The 25,203-nt window shown below is 55.2% G+C and overlaps 2 protein-coding genes across 4 annotated transcripts in view; both read left to right on the forward strand.

Moving 5' to 3' along the window:
• The first annotated feature begins 1,866 nt into the window (after nucleotides 1–1,866).
• On the forward strand, nucleotides 1,867–4,026 carry RPS11 (ribosomal protein S11). Its single transcript, XM_084906273.1, has 5 exons — nucleotides 1,867–1,985; nucleotides 2,483–2,614; nucleotides 3,119–3,194; nucleotides 3,452–3,581; nucleotides 3,859–4,026. Exons 1-5 carry the CDS (start codon nucleotides 1,971–1,973, stop codon nucleotides 3,980–3,982), a joined length of 477 nt encoding a protein of 158 aa, XP_084762399.1. The 5' UTR covers nucleotides 1,867–1,970; the 3' UTR covers nucleotides 3,983–4,026.
• Nucleotides 4,027–18,621: 14,595 nt separating this feature from the next.
• Nucleotides 18,622–25,203, forward strand: part of FCGRT (Fc gamma receptor and transporter) — a 9,291-nt gene continuing 2,709 nt past the window's right edge. Inside the window, exons 1-4 of one of the 3 annotated variants that reach the window (XM_084906174.1) lie at nucleotides 18,622–18,732; nucleotides 19,691–19,777; nucleotides 20,221–20,478; nucleotides 20,663–20,938. In XM_084906174.1, the coding sequence (XP_084762300.1) occupies nucleotides 19,705–19,777; nucleotides 20,221–20,478; nucleotides 20,663–20,938 (607 nt within the window). In that variant the 5' untranslated portion in view covers nucleotides 18,622–18,732; nucleotides 19,691–19,704. Of the gene's footprint in view, nucleotides 18,918–18,944; nucleotides 19,051–19,690; nucleotides 19,778–20,220; nucleotides 20,479–20,662; nucleotides 20,939–25,203 lie in introns of those variants that run through there. The other 2 variants (XM_084906175.1, XM_084906173.1) reach the window with 2 other exon arrangements.

Raw genomic sequence — 25,203 nt, forward strand, 5'->3', positions numbered from 1 at the left:
ACCAGAATCCCAGGATCGAATCCGGGACCCTTCAGTCCACAGGCCAGCCCTCTATCCACTGAGCAAACCGGCTAGGGCAGGAGTGTCTTGTTTTAATAGGCATTTCTGTGCTCGGTGGGGATGGCTCCAGATCTAGCAGTCCTGGCATTTTTGTTATGAAGTGCTGGGACACAGTCTGAAATCTGGCAGCGGTGGCTGAAGTTCATTACTGGACACCAAGGCTGCTTATCATGCAGGTGAAAAAGCCACTTAGCCATGAACTAGATAAGTGACATATTATACAAATGAAAAGGGGGTGGGGGGTGGGGGCTGCAGGAAGGAAGGAAGGAGTTAAAAGTCAGAAGGGAAAGAAGGCAGGGAGACAGCAGAGGGAGAGAAGGTGTTTGATGAGACTGAATGCAGCTTCCTATTGTGGGTTCCGCTCAGAGTGCTGCAGAGCTGAGGATCCAGGGCCTCCCAGGCGAAGCAGTGTTTTTTTTTTATTTGCTTTTCTCTTATCACCAAGATCTCCCCAACCACTCTCACAATGTGCAAAATACTGAGCTTTCGAAAAGCCAGAGGAAATCACACCTAATCGCTCTCCTGGAGACCTAAACCGCGGGGCGCAAGCTTTCTTTTAGCATTTTTCTTAGTAACGTTCATGCAGGTTAACGCGCGTTGTGGATAACAGCGGTGGGCCCTGCCTTTAAAAAAAAAAAAAAAAAACCACCCACAAACTAATATCATAGGTACTTTCCGAATCATTCAAAAACTCCAGGAACTGCTTTTTCCTACGAAGAAAAATGATAAAGATAATGCAGGAGTTCTAAAACAGAAAGTCCCCGTTAACGCTAACCCCAAAAAGGACAACCGCCACGAATAAAAAAATGTACCGTTGAACATTCACAAAGCTATCAACTGTAAAACAAATTTATTTATTTATTTATTTATTTATTTTATTTTTTTAAAAAAATATATTTTATTAATTTTGTACAGAGAGGAAGGGGGAGAGACAGAGAGTTAGAAACATCGATGAGAGCGAGTCATCGATCAGCCGCCTCTCGCACACCCCCTACTGGGGATATGCCCGCAACCAAGGTACATGCCCTTGACCGGAATCGAACCCGGGACCCTTCAGTCCCCAAGCCGACGCTCTATCCATTGAGCCAAACCGGTTTCGGCGGTAAAACAAATTTAAATAACTAAACTTCCAAATGATTTTTTTAAAAGTTTATAAGCATTCATATTTAATGTGTCCTGTCCTGTACTGCCCAACGAGGTGGAGGCTGGCGCCGTGTAATTTTAAATCTCATGAGATTAAAGTGAGAAGTTCAGGTCCTCAGGGGCTATGGTGTTGGAAAGCGCAGACATTTTCATTATCGCAGAAAGTTCTCGCGATCCGCGCCGTTACAGACAGAAAATCGGGAGGAGGGCCCTGGGAGGAAAGGGGACACCGGAGAACAACGTTCCCTGGAAAAGCGCAGGAGCAGCCCCAGCCTCTCACTAAGTCGGCGGCGCCGCCGCAAAAGGTCCTAATACTTCACGATCTCCCTCCCGACAGAAAGATGGCGGCCACCTTGTCCCGCTCCGGCCCTGTACGGACACAGCCACGCGGCCCCCAGGGCCCACGTGACCTTACGGCGCGCAGAATTCTGACCGCCTCCCTGTCACTCTCGCGATAACATAGGAAGGCTCCAGGCTGGCCACGCCTCCCTCCTAAGGTGAACGAGCGCGTCCAGACAATGGATGGCTGAACTATCGCGAGACGGTGCCCACCCGCCTCTCCGCCCCCCACGCCGTCATTGCGACGTCGGTGCCTTGTCCAATCACCTGCTTGCTCAGCGTCGTCGGCCAATCATAGGTGCGCCCAAGGCCCCGCCCCAAACCGTGCTACCGGGTCCCCTGTGTCGTCACTTCCTCTCCAGCCCCTGCGCAGTCGATAAGGAAACCCGGACGCCCCGGTGGCTTTCTTTTTTTCAAGCGGCGCGAAGATGGCGGACATTCAGGTGCGAGCTCGCGGCCGACGCCGCGATGGCGGGGCCTTCCCGGGCCTCAGGGGCGTGTCCAGGAGAGCGGGACCCTGCGCCCCGGTTGGGGAGTTAATTCCGCGCGCCCCCGATTTCGCGGCGGCTAATTCGGGCAGAGGAGAGGGCCCGTGTCTGCGTTATCTGGATTTTCGCCGCCTCCCGGTCCACGTTAGATAAAAAGTGGATCCTGGGTGGATGGCTTTGTGTCTTGGACAATAATTTCTGCTGAAAGGTGTCCGGGATGCGGTTCTGACTCCGGGTTCTAAGGAATGAATGCTGCAGGCGGTGGGAAGTGCCTGAGAGTTTAAATGCTGGAATAACCCCGGGTTACGTTCCCATCCGAATTAGAGGGACCTCTGGGCTCAAAGTGCTCCCGGAGGCAATTCTGGGGCCGGAGATCTTGTAGGGTTGGGGTCTGGGGGTCCCGGGAGGGTCTGCGGCCCGCTCGGGGCTCACCGGCTCCCTCGCCCCTGCAGACGGAGCGAGCCTACCAAAAGCAGCCCACCATCTTCCAAAACAAGAAGAGGGTCCTGCTGGGAGAGACCGGCAAAGAGAAGCTCCCTCGGTACTACAAGAACATCGGCCTGGGATTCAAGACGCCCAAGGAGGTACGGACCCTGGGAAGGAAGAAGGGGACCGGTCTCCGCACGTGTGCCCGGCTCAGCTGCCCTGCCCACTTCCGCGTGCCTCCCCCGAGGGCTGCTGGGAATTGTAGTTTGTCTCTGAGGCAACACCCCGCTGTTCTTTCCAGGAACGACCTACTCAAGCCTTGTTTATTTGTTTTTTTAATCATGTTACTGATTTTATTTTTACAGAGAGGGAGGGGATAGAGAGTTAGAAACATAGATGAGAGAGAGACATCCATCAGCTGCCTCCTGCACACCCTTACCGGGGATGTGCCTGAAACCCTGGCATGTACTCTTGACCGCAATAAAACCTGGGACCCTTCGGTCCGAAGGCTGACGCTCTATCCACTGAGCCAAACCGGTTAGGGCAAGCCTTACTTAAAAAAACAAAACAAAACCAAAAAAAAACTTATTGTTGAGAGTATTACGGACACATACCTCTTCCCCCATCACCCCAAGCCTGACTTCTTTTCCTTATCCCTCCAGGCCATTGAGGGCACCTACATTGACAAGAAATGCCCCTTTACCGGTAACGTCTCCATCCGAGGGCGTATCTTGTCCGGTGAGTGCGGCGGTCGGGGGCTTGGGTCGTTTTCTGGGTCTGAGGGAGGAGGGGCTGGAGGCACTCCCCAACCCTGGGCCCTGGCAGGTGATGTCTGTTTTCACGATGGTCTTCAGATGCCTGTGGCAGGCACTGCTGAGAAAGCCAGCTGGCAGAGCTGATGCCAGAACCGAGATTTCTTGGCAGCTCCCAGCATGCTCTGGGCTGCCCGGGGTCCCCTTTCCCGAGGAGCCTGAACCCCGGCCTCCCTCCCCCAGGCGTGGTGACCAAGATGAAGATGCAGAGGACCATCGTCATCCGCCGGGACTACCTCCACTACATCCGCAAGTACAACCGCTTCGAGAAGCGCCACAAGAACATGTCCGTGCACCTGTCCCCCTGCTTCCGGTGAGCGCGGGCGGCCACGGGGGGGGGGGGGGGGGGGGCTCAGTGACATGGGGCACCTGGGTGCCGCTGGGGGCTGGGGCGTGGGGCTGCCTCCGCCTGTGAGCCCCCCGTTCTCTGATGGAGGTGTGTCTGAGCATCTGCACAGTGGAGCCTGGTGCCTCGCACAGAGCTGTGCTCAGGCAGTAATGATGGGGGGACGGGACTGGAACCGGGAACCGAAGCTCGGCTGTGGCCTCGCCCCCGGCCCCCATGTAACACCCACGCCGCCCCTCCCCAGAGACGTCCAGATCGGCGACATCGTCACCGTGGGCGAGTGCCGGCCCCTGAGCAAGACGGTGCGCTTCAACGTGCTCAAGGTCACCAAGGCCGCCGGCACCAAGAAGCAGTTCCAGAAGTTCTGAGCTGCCCGCCCGCCCGCCCGCCAATAAAGCTATTTTCTGTCACAGCCGCTCGGTGTCTGGCCTCACCGGAGGGAGGTATGTCCCGCGGACGGGGCAGGCTGATAGAAGGATGGGGTTTTTACCCTCCGGGCCTGGGGTGGGGATGGGGACCACGTTCCCACCCCCCGTCCTGTCTCTGGGCAGAGGCGGCCTGTGTTAAAGATGCTGCACTTCCCGGCTCCTTTGGTCCTTACCGCCTTCTACCTGTCACTGAGCTGCTGCTGCACCCCTCACCCCCCTCTTTCCCCTGCCCCCCCCTCCCTGGGGAGGAAGTGGGGGGGCTCTCTGGCCTCTGTGGGGAGGGGGTGAAGAAGCACCCGCACTCTGGGCCTTGCCCCCAGCCTGGCTTTCCTCTTCTGACAGCTGGGGGGGGGGGCAAGGCAGGGGCTCCCCCGAGTCCCCTCCCCAGTGGGCGCCATGCCCTCTGCAGAGGAGCAAGCTCCTCTGAGGGGCAGGTCCTTTGCTTGGCGTCCCAGTGCCTGAGCTCCAGGTCTCAGATTCTGGAAACTTCTTTGCCTGGAAATCCCAGTAAGGGCATCAGTCTTGAGGGAAAGATCCTTAGCAAGGCCCAGCCGAGGGCAGAGCCGGGCAGCCCTGGAGGGGGGGCTGGGAGGACAGACCGGGCAGGGCCTTGGGTGGAGAGAGAACAGGAGGGGGAGGAACGGGTGGCCATGCAAACTCGGAAAGATTGCTGACAGCCGGAGAGCGGGAGGGGGGAGCGGCTGGTTGTCAGAAGCAAAAAGGGGGGAAAGGGCGGGAGACACCAAGAAAGGAGACATAACAGAGGGCCAGACCCCGTGGGCACAGGCTCAGGTCTCAGAACAGGGACAGGAGGGAGGCCCTCACCCGTGGAGGCTGGAGGAGGAGGAGGGCTGGCTGGGGTGGCTTCGCCCTCGGGCGGGCGCTGCTGGGTCCCCGGGCCCTGCCCCCCATGCCTGTACCAGGGCCGCACTCCATGGTACAGGGTTGGGAGACGGGGCCTCGGGGAGAGGAGCCGCTGGTCCGGGCCGGGAGCCGCTCCGATCAGCTGCAGCCCGGCTTTTAGCGGCGCCGGAGGGCGGGGAGGGCGGGGATCCTGCCGCAGGAAGTGGGGCCACATCAAAGCACAGGAAGGGGCAGGGGCAGGTCACAAGGGGGCACCGCCCGGCCCCCACTGCAGCCTGCACGCCCGCCCCACTGGAGGGCTGGGGACCCTGAGGGAGGGCCTGGGACCCCCCCTGCAGGTGCTTCCCTTCAGGGTGGGGCCTCCGTGTTTTCAACAACAGCCCTGCTCCCCGGTTTCCTCCCAGCAGTTGTTGGGGCGTCTCCTGGCACCCCAACATGTCAGGCTGCCTCGGCCCGGGTGGGGCTGGCCTGGTCTGCACGGGGGACCCCTCTGGTGGGCCTGGGGGTCACAGGCCGAGAAGAGCTGGGGCGCCACAGTTCTCTTTGGCGTGAGGAGCAGGCGGCCTGGAACAGCCGGAGGTGCAGTTCCCGCCGGGTCCCAACGTGGTGCCTCTGCCCTCCCCTCCCCTCCCTCTGGCAGGCCTGCCCCCCCAGCCTCTGCCCTGGCTGGCCTGTACCCGCATACTGCCCAGGTCCACCTGGCTCCCGCCCCCTCCATGGTCTCTAAAGCTTCCTAACCTTTCCGCTCCGCCAAACCTCCGGCCCTCCCCCCCCCTCCCCTGCTTTGTTGACTGGACAGGTAAGTCCTGTTTCTGATCTATTCCGGGTTTATTGTACCAGCTCTGCACTGCGCTGCCTGTTTATCTGCCGAGCTCCGAGGGCAGGCGGGGAGTGGGGTGTGCCTGCTCCGTGCGGGCTGAACCCCCACCTTCTCAGGGTGGGTCTGACCAGACAATAACAGGAAGCAGTGCCGGGGCAGAAGCCTCCAAACAAACAGACCACAGGCCGCTCTGCAGCCCAGCCTGCTGCTCGCAGCTCCGCGGAGCCTCAGTCTCCCAGTCTGTAAAATGGGTCCCTGCCACCCGGCCCCCCGGGGAGGGTGAGCCATGGTCACGTGAGCTGCTGGGGGGAACTAGTTCCGGAAGTGATATTGGGGAAGTGAGCCTTAGAGAAGGCCCTGGTCCCTGTGTTCCGTGGGGCCGGTCCTAGGACGAGTCTTTTTGGCAGCGGCCCCGGAGGTATTGCGTGGTGTGGAATCCTGGGCCTGTCATGGGGTTTTGAGTTTATTTTCGCAGGCTTCTGGAATGTTCTGGTGCATACCTCTAATAGGCCCAGTCACAGGGCAGTTAGCTCCAGGCAGTCTCACGGCAGGGCCACGGGTTTACGAGGACCACGGTGTCAGGCCCATGACTGAAGGGCAGATGGGTGTGTCCTGAGGGCTGGCAGCCCCGGAGAGCCCTGCCCGCCGCCCCGCCCTCTGCTGCAGCCCGGGGTCAGGGAGCCGGGCCACTGGGGGTGTGTTGGGATCCGGGTCCTGTAACAGGAGCTGCTGGCCGCCGGGCCCCTTACCTTATGGCCCGGGGGTTCAGGGGAGCGGGCACCTGTGGGCACTGACCCGGCCCGAGGGCTGTGAGGCAATCAGGTGCAGTGGGTGATGTGTGTGTGTGTGGTGTGTGTGTGTGTGTGTGTGTGTGTGTGTGTGTGAGTGGGTGGGTGGTGTGTGTGTGTGGTGTGTGTGTATGAGTGGGTGTGTGGTGAGTGGGTGGGTGGTGTGTGAGTGTGGTGTGTGTGACTATGTGTGTTTGGTGTGGTGTCTGTGTGCGTGTGGTGGGTGTGGTGTGTGGGTGAGTGTGTGTGTGGTGTGTGAGTGTGTGTGGTGTATTTTAGTGCTGCCCTCAGCCCGCCATGGGGAAACTGGGGACTGACCAGAGGGGGGGATAGTTCCTGCTGGAACCTTCTAGAGGACACCAGCACCATTCCAGAAGAGTTTAGGGGCACATCAGACCAGGCCATCGCCCTTGCCTTCACTCACTGACAAATCACACTGGGCCGGAGTGGGAGGGTGTTCGGGAGCGGGGAGCCTGGGCCCGCCCTGTGCCTCGCAGAGCCCCCTGCTGAGCGAGGAGCGGCTCAGTGGGTGTCACAGGCCCCGGCCACCACAGCTGCTCTAACCGCCTGAGCTGCCAGCCAGACGGTCCTGAGGCCGAACAGGGGCCCGCGGGTTGGGAACTGGCCCTGCCGAGGCTTTCCATTGCCCGTGATTGGCCCGCGGACGTGATTACAGGGCCCCGGGGGCCATGCTGGACTCTGGCCTCCAGAGCTGAGACAGCACAGCTGTGCTGCTTTAAGCCACTCTGTGGCTCCGGGTTCGGGCAGCCATCGCGCACTTCCGGTGTGGCCCTTGGACTGTCACCAGGACCCTAAGGCTTCATGGTGGGGTTCTGGCTGGTAGCTCAGCTGGTTAGAGCATCAACCTGATGCACCAAGGTTTCGGGTTTGATCCCCGATCAGGGCACACACAAGAAGCAACCAATGAAAGAGTGGAACAACAGCCAAAACCGGTGTGGCTCAGTGGATAGAGCGTCAGTCTGCAGACTGAAAGGTCCCAGGTTCGATTCCGATCAAGGGCATGTACCTTGGTTGCAGGCACATCCCCGATGGGGGGTGTGCAGGCGGCAGCTGATCGATGATTCTCTCATCGATGTTTCTAACTCCCTATCCCTCTCTCTTCCTCTCTGTAAAGAATCAATAAAATATATTTAAAAAAAAAAAAAGAATAAAATATATTTTAAAAAGAGTGCAACAACAATGTTTCTCTTTTTCTCTCTGTTCCTCCCCCATGTTTGTTTGTTTGTTTTTTAATTAAAGACTTCATGCAACCAATGAAAGAGTGGAACAACAAATCAATATTTCTTTCTTTTTTTTTTTTAAGTAAAAGACTTCATGATCGGTCTAAGAGGCAATCTACTAGGTTCCAGGCAGTGCTCAGAGGGGACACCCCGAGCCCATTTGGTGACCCCAAGGCTGCATGAGGGGAGGCTGCGTCCATTGTAGTGGGGCCCAGGGGGTCCTCTGAGCGCTCAGGGTCTGAGGGCATTTCATCAGGCACCGGAGGACTCAGAGGACGCGGTGTTGGAGTGGGTCTGCGAGGTGTCGGAATGATGGCTGATGGGAGGTGTCGGAGCGATGGCTGATGGGACAGGCAGCAGGCCCTAGGACACCCAGTGATGGTGACGCAGGGCCTGGGGACAGCTGAGGGTTACAGCAGGCCCTGGGCCACAGGGACGGCCGGGACAGTGCATAGGGCCCTGGGTGTGGGAGTGGGGAGGGAGATCCAAGGACTTGTCCCCGGGGCTGTCCTGGGGTTGGCTCAGGGTCCTCGTCAATAGAGCAGTACCCTAGGGTGTGTTAACCTCAGAGAAGGACCCAGGGCCATGGAGGAGGACCTCGGGGGCCTTTTAGTGGGGCCTCCGGTCCCCTATGGCTGGGGCCTCACAATGAGGGAAAGCAGTCTAGCTAGACAATAGGGGAGGGTGAGTGGGGTCCTGGGAAAGGGATGGTTTTCTGCCAGCTGGAGGGGTCAGGGCAGGTCCTGGGGGCTCTGTCTAATTGCTTCTGTTTTTCTGTCTGTCGATTTTGCTATCTGTCTGGTTCTCCATCGGTGTAACTGTCTGTTTTGTCTGTCTATATCTGACTCCTTGTCCATCTGTGTATTTTTTTTTAATATATACTGTTGATTGGCCCATTGGAACATAACAGAGGAAGGGAGAGGGGGAGAGAGAGAAACATCAATGATGACAGATCATTGACCGGCTGCCTCCTGCACACCCCACACTGAGGATCAAGCCCACAACCTGGGCCTGTGCCCTGACCCGGAATCGAACTGTGACCTCCTGGTTCATAGGTCGATGTTCAGCCATTGAGCCACAATAGCTGGGCATCTGGGTATTGATTATCTGTCTACTTAACTGCCTGACACTGTGTCTGTCTGTCCATCATTCACAGAGAGGTTCTGGATAGGAAGACCTGGTGAGGGACAATAAGAGAGAGAACCCAGGGGTGGGTGCAGGGGCCCTGGCTCAGCTTCACAACAGAAACTGAAAGTGAGCTGAAACCGGTTTGCCTCAGGGGATAGAGCGTCGGCCTGCAGACTGAAGGGTCCCGGGTTCGATTCCAGTCAAGGCCATTTACCTTAGTTGCAGGCACATCCCCGATGGGGGGTGTGCATGAGGCAGCTGATCAATGATTCTCTCTCATCAATGTTTCTAACTCTCTATCCCTCATCCTTTCTCTGTAAAAAATCAATAAAATAACCGAGACCAGTTTGGCTCAGTGGATAGAGCGTCGGCCTGCAAACTGAAAGGTCCCAGGTTCGATTCCGGTCAAGGGCATGTACCTTGGTTGCGGGCACATCCCCAGTAGGTGGTGTGCAAGAGGCAGCTGGTCCATGTTTCTCATCAACGTTTCTAACTCTCTATCTCTCTCAATTCCTCTCTGTGTAAAATCAATAAGATACATATTAAAAAAAAAAAAAAAAGTTAAAATCAAAGGGAAAAACAGTTAAAAAAATCAATAAAATATATTTAATAAAAACAAACAAACCTGAAGGTGGCAGGAAGAGGCGTGGGGCTGAAGGCCCAGTGGCTGGTTCTCTGAGGGCTCAGGCCCATCGGGAGGCCCCAGGGCTGGAGGGACATTAGTGGGTCCTTTAAGAGGCTGTCCTGGGCCTCCGGACTCTGCGCTATCAGGGCCCCAAGGAGCTGGGAGGAGGCCTGAGGTTACCAACGACCGGGGCAGGGCGGGTCCTCCGAGGCCCTGCAGGACTGAGCGGACGGAGTTCCAGCAGCGTGTCCCAGCAGAGCGGTGGGGTGCGGGGACCAGGCCGTGTGGCAGGGGCTGGGACAGCCCAGGGGACCGAGACCACCTTTTGCTGCTGCTGTTAATCCTCGCCTGAGGATACTGAGTTTTAGAGCGGAAGGGGGGTGGGGAGGAGGAGGATGAGGAGGAAAGAAAGAGAGAAAGCGGGGTCGGGGGGAGACAAACATACATATGAGAGAGACATATGGATTGGTTGCCTCCTGCACACACTCCAGCCAGGGCCAGGGCTCGAACCTGCAACCCAGGTACATGCCCTTGACCGGGAATCGAACCTGCGACCCTTCTGTGCACTGGCCAATGCTCTAGCCCAGGGGTCCTCAAACTTTTTAAAGTGGGGGCCAGATCATGGTCCCTCAGAGAGCTGGAGGGCCGGACTATATGAACTACTAATTCCTACTGTAACACCTCGGCTGCGCTCACTGCCCAAAAAACCTGGCGGGCCGGATCAGACTCCCCTGGGGGCCGCATGTGGCCCGCGGGCCGTAGTTTGAAGACCCCTGCTAGCCGCTGAGGAACACAGATCAGGGCCATTTTTTTCTTTTTTAATCGATTTGAGAGAGAAAGGAAGAAATATCGGTTTATTGTTCCACTTATTGAAGCATTCATTAGCTGATTCTTGTATGTGTCCTGATCCGGGATCAGCCTTGGCCTATCGGGATAACGTTGTAACCAACCGAGCAGGGGCCCGAGACCATCTTAACAGGCCCCAGGGTCTCCCCGTGGGATGACAGGAACATTATATTAGGGCTCATGGGCATTTGGGGGATTCCTGGGGCACTAAGAGGGAAAGGGAGCTCGGCTTATGTAGCCCAGTGGTTAGTGTCTCGGGTTCGATTCCAGGCCCCAGTGGGGCTGCATGTGGGAGGCAGCCAATCAATGAATCCCTCTCACATTGGTTTTTCTCTCCCCTCTTTCCCTCCCTCCCTTCCACTCTCTCTAAATATCGGTGGGAAAATGTCCTCAGGTGAGGAGAAGCATTGAGTGGCTGCCTCATGCATGCAGGAGGGAGCCTGCAACCCAGGCAGGCATGTGTGCTGATCGGGAATCAAGCCACACGGACCACTCGGTGCCAGGCTGCTCTGGGGCATCCTAATAGGACATGAGGGACCCCGGGGTGATGATTTCCAAGGAGAAGCCTAGCAGCGCCCTGGGGGCTGAGGTCACAGGGCACTGGGCATCTATCTACATACCAGGGACCATCCGGGAGGGTCCTGAGGGTCTTTAAAACGAGAGCCCAGCCTGACTGGTTTGGCTCAGTGGATAGAGCGTCAGTCTGTGAACTGAGGGGTCCCGGGTTCGATTCCGGTCAAGGGCATGTACCTTGGTTGTGGGAACATCCCCAGCGGGGGATGTTCAGGAGGCAGCTGATTGATGTTTCTCTCTCATCGATGTTTCTAAGTTTCTATCCCTCTCCCTTCCTCTCTGTAAAAAAGTAATTAGATATATATTAAAAAAAAAAAAAAAAAAAAAAAAAAGCAAGCCGGGACCGGTTTGGCTCAGTGGATAGAGTGTCGGCCTGCGGACTGAAAGGTCCCGGGTTCGATTCCTGTCAAGGGCATGTACCTTGGTTGCGGGCACATCTCCAGTGGGGGGTGTGTAAGAGGCAGCTGATAGATGATTCTCTCTCATCGATGTTTCTGACTCTCTGTCCCTCTCAATTCCTCTCTGTGTAAAATCAATAAAATATATTAAAAAAAAAAAAAAAATGAGAGCCCAGCCCTAGCCAGTTTGGCTCAGTGGATAAAGCATCATCCTGAGGACTGAAGGGTCCCTGGTTCAATTCTGGTTAAGGGCACATGCCCGGCTTGTGGGCTCAATCCCCAGTGGGGGGGCGTGCAGAAGGCAGCCGATCAATGGTTCTTCTCATCATTGACGTTTCTCTCTCCCTCACCCTTCCTCTCTGAAATCAATAAAAATATATTTTAAAAAAATAAAAATAGCCCTAACCGGTTTGGCTCAGTGAATAGAGCTTCGGCCTGCGGACTGAAAGGTCCCAGGTTTGATTCCTGTCAAGGGCATGTACCTTGGTTGCAGGCACATGCCCAGTAGGGGATGTGCAAGAGACAGCTGATTGATGTCTCTCTCATCGATGTTTCTAACTCTCTCTCTCTCTTCCTCTCTGTAAAAAACCAATAAAATATATTTTAAAATACATCCCCAGTAGAGGGTGTGCAGGAGGCAGCTGATCGATATTTCTCTCTCATCAATATTTTTAATTCTCTGTCCCTCTCCCTTCCTCTCTGTAAAAAAATCAAAAATAAAATATAATTAATTAATTAATTAATTAATTAAATAAATAAATAAAATGAGAGCCCAGAACCGCTGAAACTGTCCCCCACACACAGCTGGGGCCCAAGGGACAGAGAAGGGACAGCTGGGTACAGAGGGTTCCTGCAGATATTTTCGGAAAGTGCTAAGGGTGTGGTGATAGGACTCATGGGGACATGAAAGCAGAACCTTTTGGGAACACAGGCAGCCCTCTGGGGCGGGTCTGCAGCTGTTCTAGCAGAATCCAGGAGAGTGATGAAAATCCATGAGGTTCCTCCATAAACGGGACATGAGGTTCATGTCATTGTCCACTTCCTGGGCCCCAGTGCCCAGCTGTTTGGGCAAACATCCCTCTGGCCCCGGCCAGTGCGGCCCAGATGGCTGAGCAGCATCCTGTGCACCAAAAGGTCGCTGGTTTGATTTCCCGCCAGCGCTCAGCCTGGGCTGCATGCCTGACCCTCAGTAGGGGGCGTGCAAGAGGCAGCTGATTGATGTTACACTCCCACATCGATGTTTCTTTCTCCCTCTCCCTTTCTCTCTCTCTCTCTCTCTCTCTCTCTCTCTCTCTCTCTGCCCCCTTCTTCTCTCTCTAAAACTCAATAAAAATATTTTTTTAAAACATTACTCTGGATGTTTCTGGGAGGGTGTTTTTATTTATTGATTTTAGACAGAGAAAAAGGGAGAGAGAAAGAAAGAGAGAGAGAGAAACATCGATTGGTTGTTTGATTTATTAATGCCTTCATTGATTGCTTCTTGTATGTGCCCTGACTGGGGAACAAGCCCAAAACCTTGGTATATAAAGATGACGCTCTAACCCTGCGGTCGGCAAACTGCGGCTCGAAGCCACAGGCAGCTCTTTGGCCCCTTGAGTGTGGCTCTTCCACAAAATACCACGGCCTGGGCGAGTCTATGTTGAAGAAGTGGCGTTAGAAAAAGTTTAAGTTTTAGCCAAAACCGGTTTGGCTCAATGGATAGAGCGTCGGCTTAGGGACTGAAGGGTCCCGGGTTCGATTCCGGTCAAGGGCATGTACCTTGGTTGCGGGCATATCCCCAGTAGGGGGTGTGCAAGAGGCAGCTGATCGATGACTCTCTCTCATTTATGTTTCTAGCTCTGTATCTCTCTCCCTTCCTCTCTGTACAAAATCAATAAAATATATTTAAAAAAAAAAAAAAAGAAGTTTAAGTTTTAAAAAATGTGGCTCTCCAAAGAAATGTCAGTCGTTGTCCTGTTTATATTTGGCTCTGTTGACTAAGGAGTTTGCCGACCGCTGTGCTAGGTCAGCCCTTCCTGGTTCTCCATCCTGCCTGACTGGCCTTCTCAGCTGCAACTCTTTCCTGAGGCCCCAGCCTGCCCACCACCCCGTCCGAGTTTAGACTCAGCAAACCTCCACCATCATGTGAGCCAATTCCTTAAAGTCTCTTCCTATCTATCTATATATATATATATACACATCCTGTTGGTTCTGTTTCTATGGAGATCCTTGACCTAACAGTTTCCTTTTTGGATATATACCCCAAAAATTGAGAACAGCTACTAAAAACAAAGCAAAGCATGTACATACATGTTCATAAGAAGCATCTATCTATATAAAAGGCTACTATGCAAAGTGTCCCCTCGGGAGTTCGACCAGGAGACCGGGCGTTGGGTCGCTCACTAAGACGTGAGCTGACCACCAGGGGGCAGCACGGAATGGAAGAAGGCCCTGGCTGCCAGCCAGAAGGCCCGACGGGCCCTGATCGCCACCAGGCCTCTAGTTATTTGTAAGTAGAGGCCTGGTGCACGAAAGTCATGCACATTAAAAGGGAATTGATTAGAAGAAATATTTTAATATTGCCATTTGCCCTTTCTCTATAATAGAAGTGTCAAGAGATGAAAGAAAATTAGTAAAATGTATATAAAATCTCCCTCCTGCCCTAGCCAGTTTGGCTCAGTGGATAGAACGTCAGCCTGCGAACTGAAAGGTCCCAGGTTTGATTCCGGTCAAGGGCACATGCCTGGATTGTGGGCTCGATCCCCATTGGGGGATGTGCAGGAGGCAGCCGATCCATGATTCTCTCTCATCGTGGATGTTTCTATCTCTCCCTCTTCCTTCCTCTCTGAAACCAATAAAAATACGTTTCAAATTTCCCTCCTATCAGAGTCTAGGGCGTGCCATGGGACCCAGAGTCAAATCCCCACCCTCCACCCACACGCATGCATGTCAAACACGCGGGAGACCCAGCCCCAGCCAGCCCCACCTCTACTGGGTGAGATCCAGACCTGGCTGGCCCCACCCCTATCAAGCTCCTCCAGGTGGGGGGTGCAGCCTCAGGGCCCCCTGCCTGGTGCTGGGGGAGGGGTGTGTGGCCTGAGGTCCCCCGTCCAGCCCAAACCCCCCTCCACCGCATATTCCCAGCCGGGGATGCGGGCAGGCAGCTTCACCTCAGCGCTTGGTGGGGACACGTGCAGGCAGTGTGACGTCAGTGCTGGGGGCGGAAGTGCCCGCCCACAGACTGGTCGTGACTGGGACACCTTAACCGACGAATTGGCATATTATCTCTTTATAAGTATAGACTAGAGGCCCGGTGCATGAAATTCGTGCACGGGGTCCCTCAGCCCAACCTGCACCCTCTCCAATCCAGGAGCCCTCAGGGGATGTCCTGCTGATGGCTTAGGCCCGCTCCCCCTGGTTCTCGGCTCCCTGTGGGGCCTGCCTGCTCCACCCCACGGTGATGGGCAAGCAGGCCGTGCTAGGTGCTGTCAAGGTGCACAGCTGCCCTCACCTCCCAGGGCCAGCGATGGTCCCGAGAGGCTGCAGTGCAGACTTGGTGCCCATCCCCAGGACCCAGGCCACTTGGCGTCTGCATATGCAAATGAATCTGCCATCTTTGTTGGGTTAATTTGCATACACATTCCTGATTGGCTGGTGGGCATCACAGAGGTACGGACAATTTGCATCTTTCTCTTTTATTAGTGTAGAATAGCCCCAACGTGGAAACAACCCAAAAGTCCTTCAACAGATGTCTGGATAAACAAAAGGCGATCCATGGAATGGAATATTATTCAACCATAAAAAGGAATGAAGTTCTGCCCTAGGCAGTATGGCTCAGTGGATAGGACATCAGCCTGTGGACTGAAGGGTCCCAGGTTCGAGACCAGTCAAGGGCACGTACCTCGGTTGCAGGTTCCTCCCAGCCCATTCCTGGTTGGGGCTCATACAGAAGGCATCCAGTTGATATGTTTCTCTTGCATCGATATTGCCCTCTGTCTTTCCCTCTCTCTTCCACTCTCTCTAAAAATCAATGAAAAATATCCTCAGGTGAGGATTTGAAACACACACACACACACACACAAAGAGAAATGAAAATCTAACACATGCTACAATATGGATGAACTTCAAAAACATTATGTTAAGTAAAGAAGCCAAGCCTGGCTGGCTTGGCCCAGTGATTGAGTGTTGACCTATGAACCAGGAGGTCATAGTTCGATTCCGGGTCAGGGCACATGCCCAGATTTCGGGCTTGATCCCCAGCATGGGGCGTGCAGGAGGCAGCCAGTCAATGATTCTCTCTCATCATAGATGTTTTTTTCTCTCTCTCCCTCTCCCTCTTTGAAATCAACAAAAATATATTTTTAATAATAATAATAATAATAATAATAATAATAAAGAAACAGGAAGCCGAAAACGGTGTGGCTCAGTGGATAGAGCGTCAGCCTGCGGACTGAAAGGTCCCGGGTTCGATTCCGGTCAAGGGCATGTATGTTGGTTGTGGACACATTCCCAGTAGGGGGTGTGCAGGAGGCAGCTGATCGATGATGATTCTCTCTCATCGATGTTTCTAACTCTCTATCCCTCTCTCTTCCTCTCTGTAAAAAAAAAAAATCAATAAAATATATTTTTTTACAAAAAGAAAGAAAAAAAGATAGAAACAGGAAGCAGATCAGTGGTGGCCAGAGCTGGAGGGGAGGAGGGCTGCTTGCTGTGTGGATCTCCTTTTCGGGAACTAGATAGTGGTGGTGGTTCACATTGTGAGTGTCATTAAGTGGTAAGTCACTTTTTCTTTTAGCAAGAGAAAAATAACCAAACTTCATACATACATGCATACATACATGTATGGGAACCCCCACATACATGAGAGAGTCAGGGACACACACACACCCCCAGGCACGAGAAGTTCCATTAAATGGTAAATCTTGCGTTTTGTGCATTTTACAATGAAGCAGATGAATGGAGGCATTATGGCGGTGTGCGGGCGGGGGCGGGCGAGTGGAGGGCGGTAAGCTGGCTGGCAGGGCGGTGGTGCTTTGGTGCCGGGGCAGACCCTGTAGGTACCAAAGCCCAGAACGCTCACGTCCGTTACAGCACAGGGCACAGCGGTGTGCATTGGGACGGTGTGCTAATGAGATCATGTCAGAAGGCGTTCAAGACCCAGAGGCTTGTGGGCGATGCTCTCCTTGAAGTCACTGTTGAAAAGGCATCCTGGGCCGAAAACGGTGTGGCCCAGTGGATAGAGCGTCGGCCTGCGGACTGAAAGGTCCCGGGTTCGATTCCAGTCAAGGGCATGTACCTCGGTTGCAGGCACATCCCCAGTAGGAGGTGTGCAAGAGGCAGCTAATGGATGATTCTCTCTCATCGATGTTTCTAACTCTATCTCTCTCTCTTCCTGTCTGTAAAACATCAATATAATGTATTTTAAAAAAAGAAAAAGAAAAGCCATGCTGGGAGTTCAGATGGCGAGGCTTCAGAATTGGGCTGATTGGAGCTCATGCGATAAAACGTCAGTATCACCGAAACCGGTGTGGCTCAGTGGATAGAGCGTCAGCCTGTGGACTGAAAGGTCCCGGGTTCGATTCCGGTCAAGGGCATGTACGTTGGTTGTGGACACATCCCCAGTAGGGGGTGTGCAGGAGGCAGCGGTTGATGTTTCTCTCTTCGACATTTCTAGCTCTCTATCTCTCTCCCGTCCTCTCTGTAAAAAATCTATAAAATATATTTAATAAATAAATAAAACGTCAGTATCATGGTCGCTGGCCACGTTTGTTTCAGGCCATCATATAAGGTATTTCAAGTAAATTCTTGATCATTTTGCAGGGGAAACAAATATGAATATTAGTCTACATTTCTTTGCAGATTTTGCTTTCTTGAAGAAATGATAAGCGCCCTCTCCAGTTTGTCTAAGTGGGTAAAGCTTTGGCCGGCAGCCTGAAGGGTCTGGGTTCGATTGAGGTCAAGGGCACATTCCCGGGGTTTCGGGCTTCATTCCCAGTAGGGGGCGTGCAGGAGGCAGCCGATCAGTGATTCTCTCTCATCATTGATGTTTCTATTTCTCTCTCCCTCTCCCTTCCTCTCTGAAATCAATAACAATTAAAAAATTATAAGCTAGCTACAGGGTTCATGTCTAGGTTTGCTTGTGTGTTGTTGTTGTTTTTTTGTGTGTGTTTTTAAAAAAATGTTTTATTGGTTTTTTACAGAGAGGAAGGGAGAGGGATAGAAAGCTAGAAACATTGATGAGAGAGAAACATCGATCAGCTGCCTCCTGCACACCCCCCACCGGGGTGTGCCCGCAACCAAGGTACATGCCCTTGACCGGAATCGAACCTGGGACCCTTCAGTTTGCAGGCCCACACTCCATCCACTGAGCCAAGCTGTCTAGGGAAAGGTTTTTTGTGGGTTTTTTTGTGATACTTTTTATAGATGTCAGAGAGGAAAGGAGAGAGAAAGAGAAACATCAGCGGTGAGAGAAAAATCATTGATTGGCTGCCTCCTACATGCCCCCCTGGGGAGGGAGCCCACAGCCCAGGCCTGTGCCCTGACCGGGAGTTAAACCGTGACCTCCTGGTTAGTAGGTCGGCCGCCGCTCAACCACTGCGCCCAGCCACTGGGCTCCCGTCCAGCTTTAAGCACTTGGAGAACAATGAGACGTGTCTTTTTGCTGATGGGTGACTTTCCATCCGTCCACATCTGCCAGTTTAGTTTCTGGGCAGATTTCAAGCGTTGTTTTCCTGACCCTTGTTTTTTGGTTAATCCTCACCCAAGGATATTTTTTTCCCATAGATTTTTAGGGAGAATGAAAGGGAGGAAGCGAGGGGGAAAGAGAGAGAGAGAGAAATACCGATGTGAGAGACACACACAGATATGTTGCCTCTCCACACGCCCTGGCCGCGCCGGGGACTGAACCTGCAGCCCAGGTATGCGCCCTTGGCAGGGACTCAAACCCTTTCCTGTGTGGGCGTCCACTGGTCTAACCACTGAGCAACACCAGCCGCAGCCATTTGTCGGTTCTCGTGTGTGCCCTGCCCCAGAAAGAAACCCACAGCCTTCGTGTCTCTCCGGCCGACACTCAGCGGCCCGGCCAACCCCTCTTTTTGCGCGAAGGGAGGAGGCGTTTGGCAGCCGTGGCATCCGAGTGTCTGTTTCGCTTTGCATGTGCTGTGCCCGCTCCGTGTCTGATGCATATAACGGGGCCTTGAATCCATACATGTAAATAAAAAAAAGAGCTTTTGATCTGCAATGTCTTTATATAAAGTTTTTATTTCACTCCTAAAACACGGTTCTGAAGCAAAACCACTGTTTTTTTAAAAAAGGAAGGAAAAAAGAAGTGCGGGGCACTTTAACGGCCGCTGGGGGAGGGGTTCGGCGGAGGAACTCTGACAGCGGCTCTGGAGGCAGCCCCGGGGCAGACGCTCGGGGGTAAATGAGGTGAGAGGGGCCGGGAGGGACCGATCCCCGGCGCTGGGTCTGCCCCCGGCGCGGCTGGGCGTGTGCGGCTGGCCCGTCCCCTCCACCTGAAAAATAGAAATAAAACCAGGGAGCAGCAGAGCAACAGATTAAAAAAAAAGACGGAACGTCCAGGACAGGCAGACTCTGGAAGCCTGGCCCGCGGGGTGTGCCCTGAGCCGGGGGCGGGGTTGCCGCCGGAGTCGGGGAGCGGGGAGCGGGGGGCGGACAGGATGTGAGAGAGGAACCGGGGCGCAGTCACGGGAGCGGCCGGGCTGCAGCGGGAAGCGCGCGGCTGCCGTGAGCGGAGCGGGGCGCGCACCGGGGCCGCCCGGGGCCGGGGCCGGGCCCCTGGGGCCGAGGGAGGGCGGCCGGGGCCGGGCAACGGGGTCCGAGGTGCTGGGGACCCGGACCCCTGGGGCCGAGGAGGACGGGGGGGACCCGGACCCCTGGATCCGAGGTGCTGGGGAGCCGGACGCCTGGGTCCGGGGGAGAATGGGGGGACCCGGACCCCTGGATCCGAGGTGCTGGGGAGCCGGACCCCTGGGTCCGGGGGAGGACGGGGGGACCCGGACCCCTGGATCCGAGGCGCTGGGGACCCAGACTCCGGGGTCCGAGGTGCTGGGGACCCGGACCCCTGGGTCCGAGGGAGGAGCCGCTGGGGACCCGGGCTCCGGGGACGGGGCGGAGCGGCGGCGGGGCCGGGCCCCGGGCCTGGGCGGGGCGGGCGGGCGGGCGGGACGGGGCGGGCGGGCGGGCTGTCACTAATTAACCCGCAGGCCCGTCGGGGTAAAGGGTCACCGAGCGAGGGCGTCCGTGCCGCCGGCGGGACCAGCCGGACCCGCACCCGACGCCGTGGCCGTGGCGGCCGAGCCCCGCGGAGCCGGGGCGGCGGGGGCGGGGCGGGGTCCCCGGAGTCACACGCCCCCTCCCGCCCCAGGTCTCCCTCTCAGCATGCGGGTGCCCCGGCCTCAGCCCTGGGGCCTCTGGCTCCTGCTCGTCCTCCTGCCCCGGACCCTGCGCGCAGGTGAGCGCCCGGCGGGCGGAGGGGCGGAGGGGGCGCCGACGGCCGGGAGAGCAGCGGACCCCGGAGTCTCCCCGGAGTCTCCCTGGAGCCCGGCCCGTCCTCCCCGCGTTTCACCTTGTTTACCACCTGCTCCCCCACCCCGGGTCCCTCCCGGGGTCCGTGCGCCCCTCCCCGGGGTCCGTGCGCCCCTCCCCGGGGTCCCTGCGTCCCTCCCCGGGGTCCGCGCGCCCCTCCCCGGTCCCTGCGCCCCTCCCCGGGGTCCGTGCGCCCCTTCCCAGTCCGTGTGCCCCTCTCTCTGGTCCGCACGCCCCTCCCCGGGGTCTGTGCCCCTCCCCAGTCCGTGTGCCCTCTCTCCAGTCTGTGCGCCCCTCCCCGGTCTGTCCCGCTGTCCGGGTGCCTTCGCTCCCTCGGGGCGCCGGCCCACCTGCCCCCTGTCCCCGCAGACGGCCACCGCTCCCTCCAGTACCGCCTGACGGCCGTGTCCTCCCCGGCGCGCGGCACCCCCGCCTTCTGGGTCACCGGCTGGCTGGGGCCGCAGCAGTACCTGCGCTACAACAACCTGCGCGGCCAGGCCGAGCCCTTCGGCGCCTGGATCTGGGAGAGCCAGCTGCCCTGGTACTGGGAGAAGGAGACCACCGACCTGCGGGCCAAGCAGGCGCTCTTCCTGGAGGCGCTCGCCGCCCTCGCCGCCCAGCAGAAAGGTGAGGGGCGGACCCCGGTCCGAGGGAGGAGGGCTGGGGGCCTGGACCCCTGGGTCCGAGGGAGGAGGGGCTGGGGGCCTGGACCCCTGGGTCCGAGGGAGGAGGGGCTGGGGGCCTGGGCTCCTGGGTCTGAGGGAGGCGGGCTGGGGGCCCCTGTCTGCCCCGCTCACTTGGAGGGGCCCAGGCTCCTACATCCTGCAGGGCCTGCTGGGCTGTGAGCTGGGCCCCGACAACGCCACGGTGCCGGTGGCCTCGTTCGCGCTGAACGGCGAGGACTTCATGAAGTTCGACGTGAAGGCGGGCGCCTGGGACGGGGACTGGCCGGAGGCGCGGGAGATCGGCCAGCGGTGGCGGCAGCACGAGGACGCCGTGTGGCAGGAGCGGCACTTCCTCATGTCCTCCTGCCCCCAGCGGCTGCGCGGCCACCTGCAGACCGGCCGCGGCAACCTGGAGTGGAAGGGTGAGCGCCGGGGGTCCCGGCCCGCAGCCCCGGAGGCCCCGCCTCTCCCACCGCCCTGCCCTGCCCTGCCGCCCGCCTCCGGCCCCCAGCCCCCCTCCGGCCCGGAGGGCCCTGTCCCCTCTCCTCTCACCGCCCTCCTGGGGCCCCCAGAGCTCAGCCTGGCGTGGGGGCCCCAGAGGGGGTGGCCCCGTCCATCCTTGAGCCTCACGTTTCTCCGCGGCCCCCCTCTGCCGGGTGGCACCCCCCGGAGTTCACACCGGCCCTCCCCTCCCCTCCCCTGGCACTCTCCGCCTGTCACACCCAGGGACCTTCTGCTTGTCCCCGAGGCTCTCCCTTACCTTTGGGGGCTCCTGTGATCCTCGTGTGACCTCCATTACTGAGCTGTAAAGGGGTTCAGGCTGGGCTGGAGTCAGGGCTCTCTGGGGCCCCCCCACCTCGCCATCCCAGCTTCCCCCTCGGCCCTCCGGACAGACCACCCTCCACCTGGCAGTCAGAGGGGTGGTTTATTTATTATGTAAAATGTATTTTGGCTGAAACCGGTGTGGCTCAGTGGATAGAACGTCGGTCTGCGGACTGAAGGGTCCCAGGTTCGATTCCGGTCAAGGACATGTACCTTGGTTGCGGGCACATCCCCGGTGGGGGGTGTGCAGGAGGCAGCTGGTCGATGTCTCTGTCTCATCGATGTTTCTAGCTCTCTATCCCTCTCCCTCTCTGTAAAAAAAATTAATAATAATAATAAATATATATATATTATTTTTTTAATTGGTTTCAGAGAGGAAGGGAGAGGGAGGAGAGAGAGATAGAAACAGCAATGAAGAGAGAGAGAATCATGGATCGGCGCCTCCTGCATGCCCCCCACTGGGGACGGAGCCCGCAACCCAGCCACGTGCCCTGACCGGGAATCGAACCACCATCTCCTGGTTCATAGGTTGACGCTCAACCACTGAGCCACACCGGCCCAGCTCGATTCATTTCTATCTGTGCCCACGTCCCTGCCCTCCAGGTTAAAATCGAGGAGATTCCAGGACCCCAGGAGACTTCTGTGTCCCCTCCAGTTATGTGCTCCCCAAGGCTGACAGCTCCCTTGACTCTGTCCGATCAGGCTGCCTGCCTTCGAACTTCCCACAGCCATGCCTGTGTGCCCGCTGGCGTCTTGCTTCTTTCGCTCCAGCGTGTGTGGGGACTCCGTTGTTGAGTGCATCAGCAGTTCTTTATTTTATTTTTTTAATATATTTTATTGATTTTTTTACGGAGAGGAAGGGAGAGAGATAGAGAGCCAGAAACATCGATGAGAGAGAAACATCGACCAGCCGCCTCCTGCACACCCCCCACCAGGGATATGCCCGCAACCAATGTACATGCTCCTGACCGGAATCGAACCAGGGACCCTTCAGTCCGCAGACCCACGCTCTACCACTGAGCCACACCGGCTTCGGCTGTTTTCTCATTTCTGTGGGCTGCAGCCCCGTGAGTGGGGTGGTTAGATCACGGTCTGTGCAGAGGATTAAGGTTAGTAGGTTGGCCCTGCTGCTCGCAAAGTGGCTGAACCAGTTCCGTTCCCTACGCCCACCAGCTGTGTGTGAATGCCAGTTGCTCCACAGGTTTGCCAGAATTTGATACCGTCTTTCATTTTAATAATTCCATGGGTGTGTGGTAGTGTCTTGTGAAATCGTTTTTCAATAATCAGATAAATGATTTTTTTAAAAAATATATTCTTTATTGATTTTTTTACAGAGAGGAAGGGGGAGAGAGAGTTAGAAACATATTGATGAGAGGGAACCATCGAACCCGGGGCACTCTATCCACTGAGTCAAACCAGCTAGGGCTTAAATATGTTTTTATTGATTTTTCTATTATTTATTAGAGAGAGAGGAATAGAGGAGAGAGAGAGAAAAAAAAACATCAATCAGCTGCCTCCTGCAGGCCCCCTACTGGGGATGTGCCCACAACCAAGGTACATGCCCTTGACCTGGGACCCTTCAGACCTGGGACCCCTCTATCCACTGAGCCAAACCGGCTAGGGCCAGAATCATTTTTTTAATTTACTTATTCCTATTAAATTTGTATAGCTTCTTTGGGATTATGTCACCTTTGACCCATTTTATTTTCTTTTGCAATCTTAATACCATTTATTTCTTTTTCTTATCTTGTTGCCCTGGCTGGGATCCCAGTACAATGTTGAATAGAGTGGTGATAGTGAGCATCATGTATTCTCAAATTCACAAGAAAACTTCACTTGATCATAATGTATTATCTCTCATATAAATGACTTGATTCTTCTACCCTGGCTGGTGTTGCTCAATGGTTAGAGGGCCGGACTGTGCCCCGAAGGGTCTTGGGTGCAATTCCTGGTCCAGGGCCTGTACCTGGGTTTCAGGATGGATCCCTGGGTTGCAGGTTGGATCCCTGGCCCCAGTTGGGGTGCATGCCAAAGGCAACCAATTGATATGTTTCTCTCATCTTGGTTTCTCTTTCTCTCTCTTTGTCTCTCCTTCCCTCCCTTTCACTCGCTCTAAAAATCAATGGAACCCTAACGGGTTTGGCTCAGTGGATAGAGTGTTGGCCTGTGGACTAAAAGGTCCCAGGTTCGGTTCCGGTCAAGGGCATGTACCTTGGTTGCGGGCACATCCCCAGTAGGAGGTGTGCAGGAGGCAGCTGGTCGATGTTTCTCTTCATTGATGTTTCTAGCTCTCTATCCCCCTCTCTTCCTCTCTGTAAAAAATCAATAAAATATATATTTTTTAAATTAATAAAATATATATTTTTTAAAAACAAAAATCAAAATCAATGGAAAAAATATCCTAGGGTGAGGATTACCAATAAGAAAGTAAATAAATACAATTTTTAAATGACTCCATTCTATCTGTTAATGTGTTTATTTTTTTTAAGGGATTTTGAGTCTATTTGCATGAGAGATTAAATTCCGTTGCTTGTTGTGTCCTTGTGAGGGTTTGTTATCGAGGTTTCCGTGGCTACCATGCTCGGAACAGCTTCCCTCTTCTCAATTCCTGGAAGAATTTGTGTCAGAGCAGGATTTTTTCTCTCTCGCTTGTTTTGCAGAGTTCACCACTGATGTCATGTGGGCCTGGCATTTGGTTTCTTGAAAAGCTTGAATTTATGGATTAAATTTTTTGAATACTTAGCACTCAAGTTTTATTGTGTCAGTTTTGGAAAGTTGTGTATGTCTTAGGGATTTTTCCAGTACATTCGAATGTGCTGGCCTGAAATATTTCATAATTCTCTCTTACAATCTTTTTTTTCCCCTTCCTTCCTTTCTTTTATTTTTTTTTGTTTTTTGTTTTTCTGTTAATCCTCAGTGGAGGAGTGGAAGGGCGGGGAAAGGGGAGAGAAGAGAGGGAAACATGGACGTGAGAGAGCCCACATCGCTCAGTTGCCTCCCACATGCACCCCAAACAGGGCGGGGAACCTGAAGCCCAGGCACTGCCCTTGACCGGAATCGAACCGGCGAACCCAGGGTCCCCGGGCTGGCGCTCTAACCACTGGGCTCCACTGGCCAGGGCGCCCTCCCACTATCTTTGTAAGGGGCGCAGGGTCTGTCTTATTTCCCCTCATCATTCCACTTTCAGAGTCTGTTGCCCTTTCATTTATTTGTCCACAAAGGTCTGTCCCTCCGCTTAGAGCATACGCTCCGTGGAGAGAGGGACTTGGACCCTGGCCGGGTTGGCTCAGTGGATAGAGCGTCGGCCTGCAGACTGAAGGGTCCCAGGTTGCATTCTGGTCAAGGGCAGGTGCCCCAGTTGCGGGCTCGATCCCCAGTAGGGGGTGTGCAGGAGGCAGCCGATCCATGATTCTCTCTCATTGATGTTTCTCTCTCTTCATCTCTGAAATCAATAAAAATATTTAATTAAAAAAAAAAAAAAAAGAGAGAGAGAGAGCCAAAACCGGTTTGGCTCAGTGGGTAGAGCGTCCGTCTGCTGACCGAAAGGTCCCGGGTTCAATTCCCTTCAAGGGCATGTACCTTGGTTGTGGGCACATCCCCAGTAGTGGGTGTGCAGCAGGCAGCTGATCAATGATTCTCTCTCGATGTTTTCTGACTCTCTATCCCTTCTCCCTTCTTCTCTGTAAAAAATCAATAAAATATATTAATATATATTTATTTTAAAAAATAAAAATAAAATAAAATAAGAGAGGGAGGGGGGGACTTGGTCTCTTGTTCACGGCTGTGTCTGTGCCCGGGAGGCGCATGCCCGGCCCATGCCGCTGCAGGGGGGCTGGATGAGCCGGGCACCGATGGCGGGGCGCTG

This window comes from Pipistrellus hanaki (assembly GCF_964339955.1).
Source record: "Pipistrellus hanaki genome assembly, chromosome: 15".
In the NCBI taxonomy this organism is placed as follows: Eukaryota; Metazoa; Chordata; class Mammalia; order Chiroptera; family Vespertilionidae; genus Pipistrellus; species Pipistrellus hanaki.

Bases quoted from the DNA above. Each gene is read 5' to 3' on its own strand.
- RPS11 (XM_084906273.1), top strand. The intron at 2,615-3,118 runs GTACGGACCCTG...TTATCCCTCCAG, and splicing joins GATTCAAGACGCCCAAGGAG to GCCATTGAGGGCACCTACAT. The intron at 3,195-3,451 runs GTGAGTGCGGCG...TCCCTCCCCCAG, and splicing joins CCGAGGGCGTATCTTGTCCG to GCGTGGTGACCAAGATGAAG.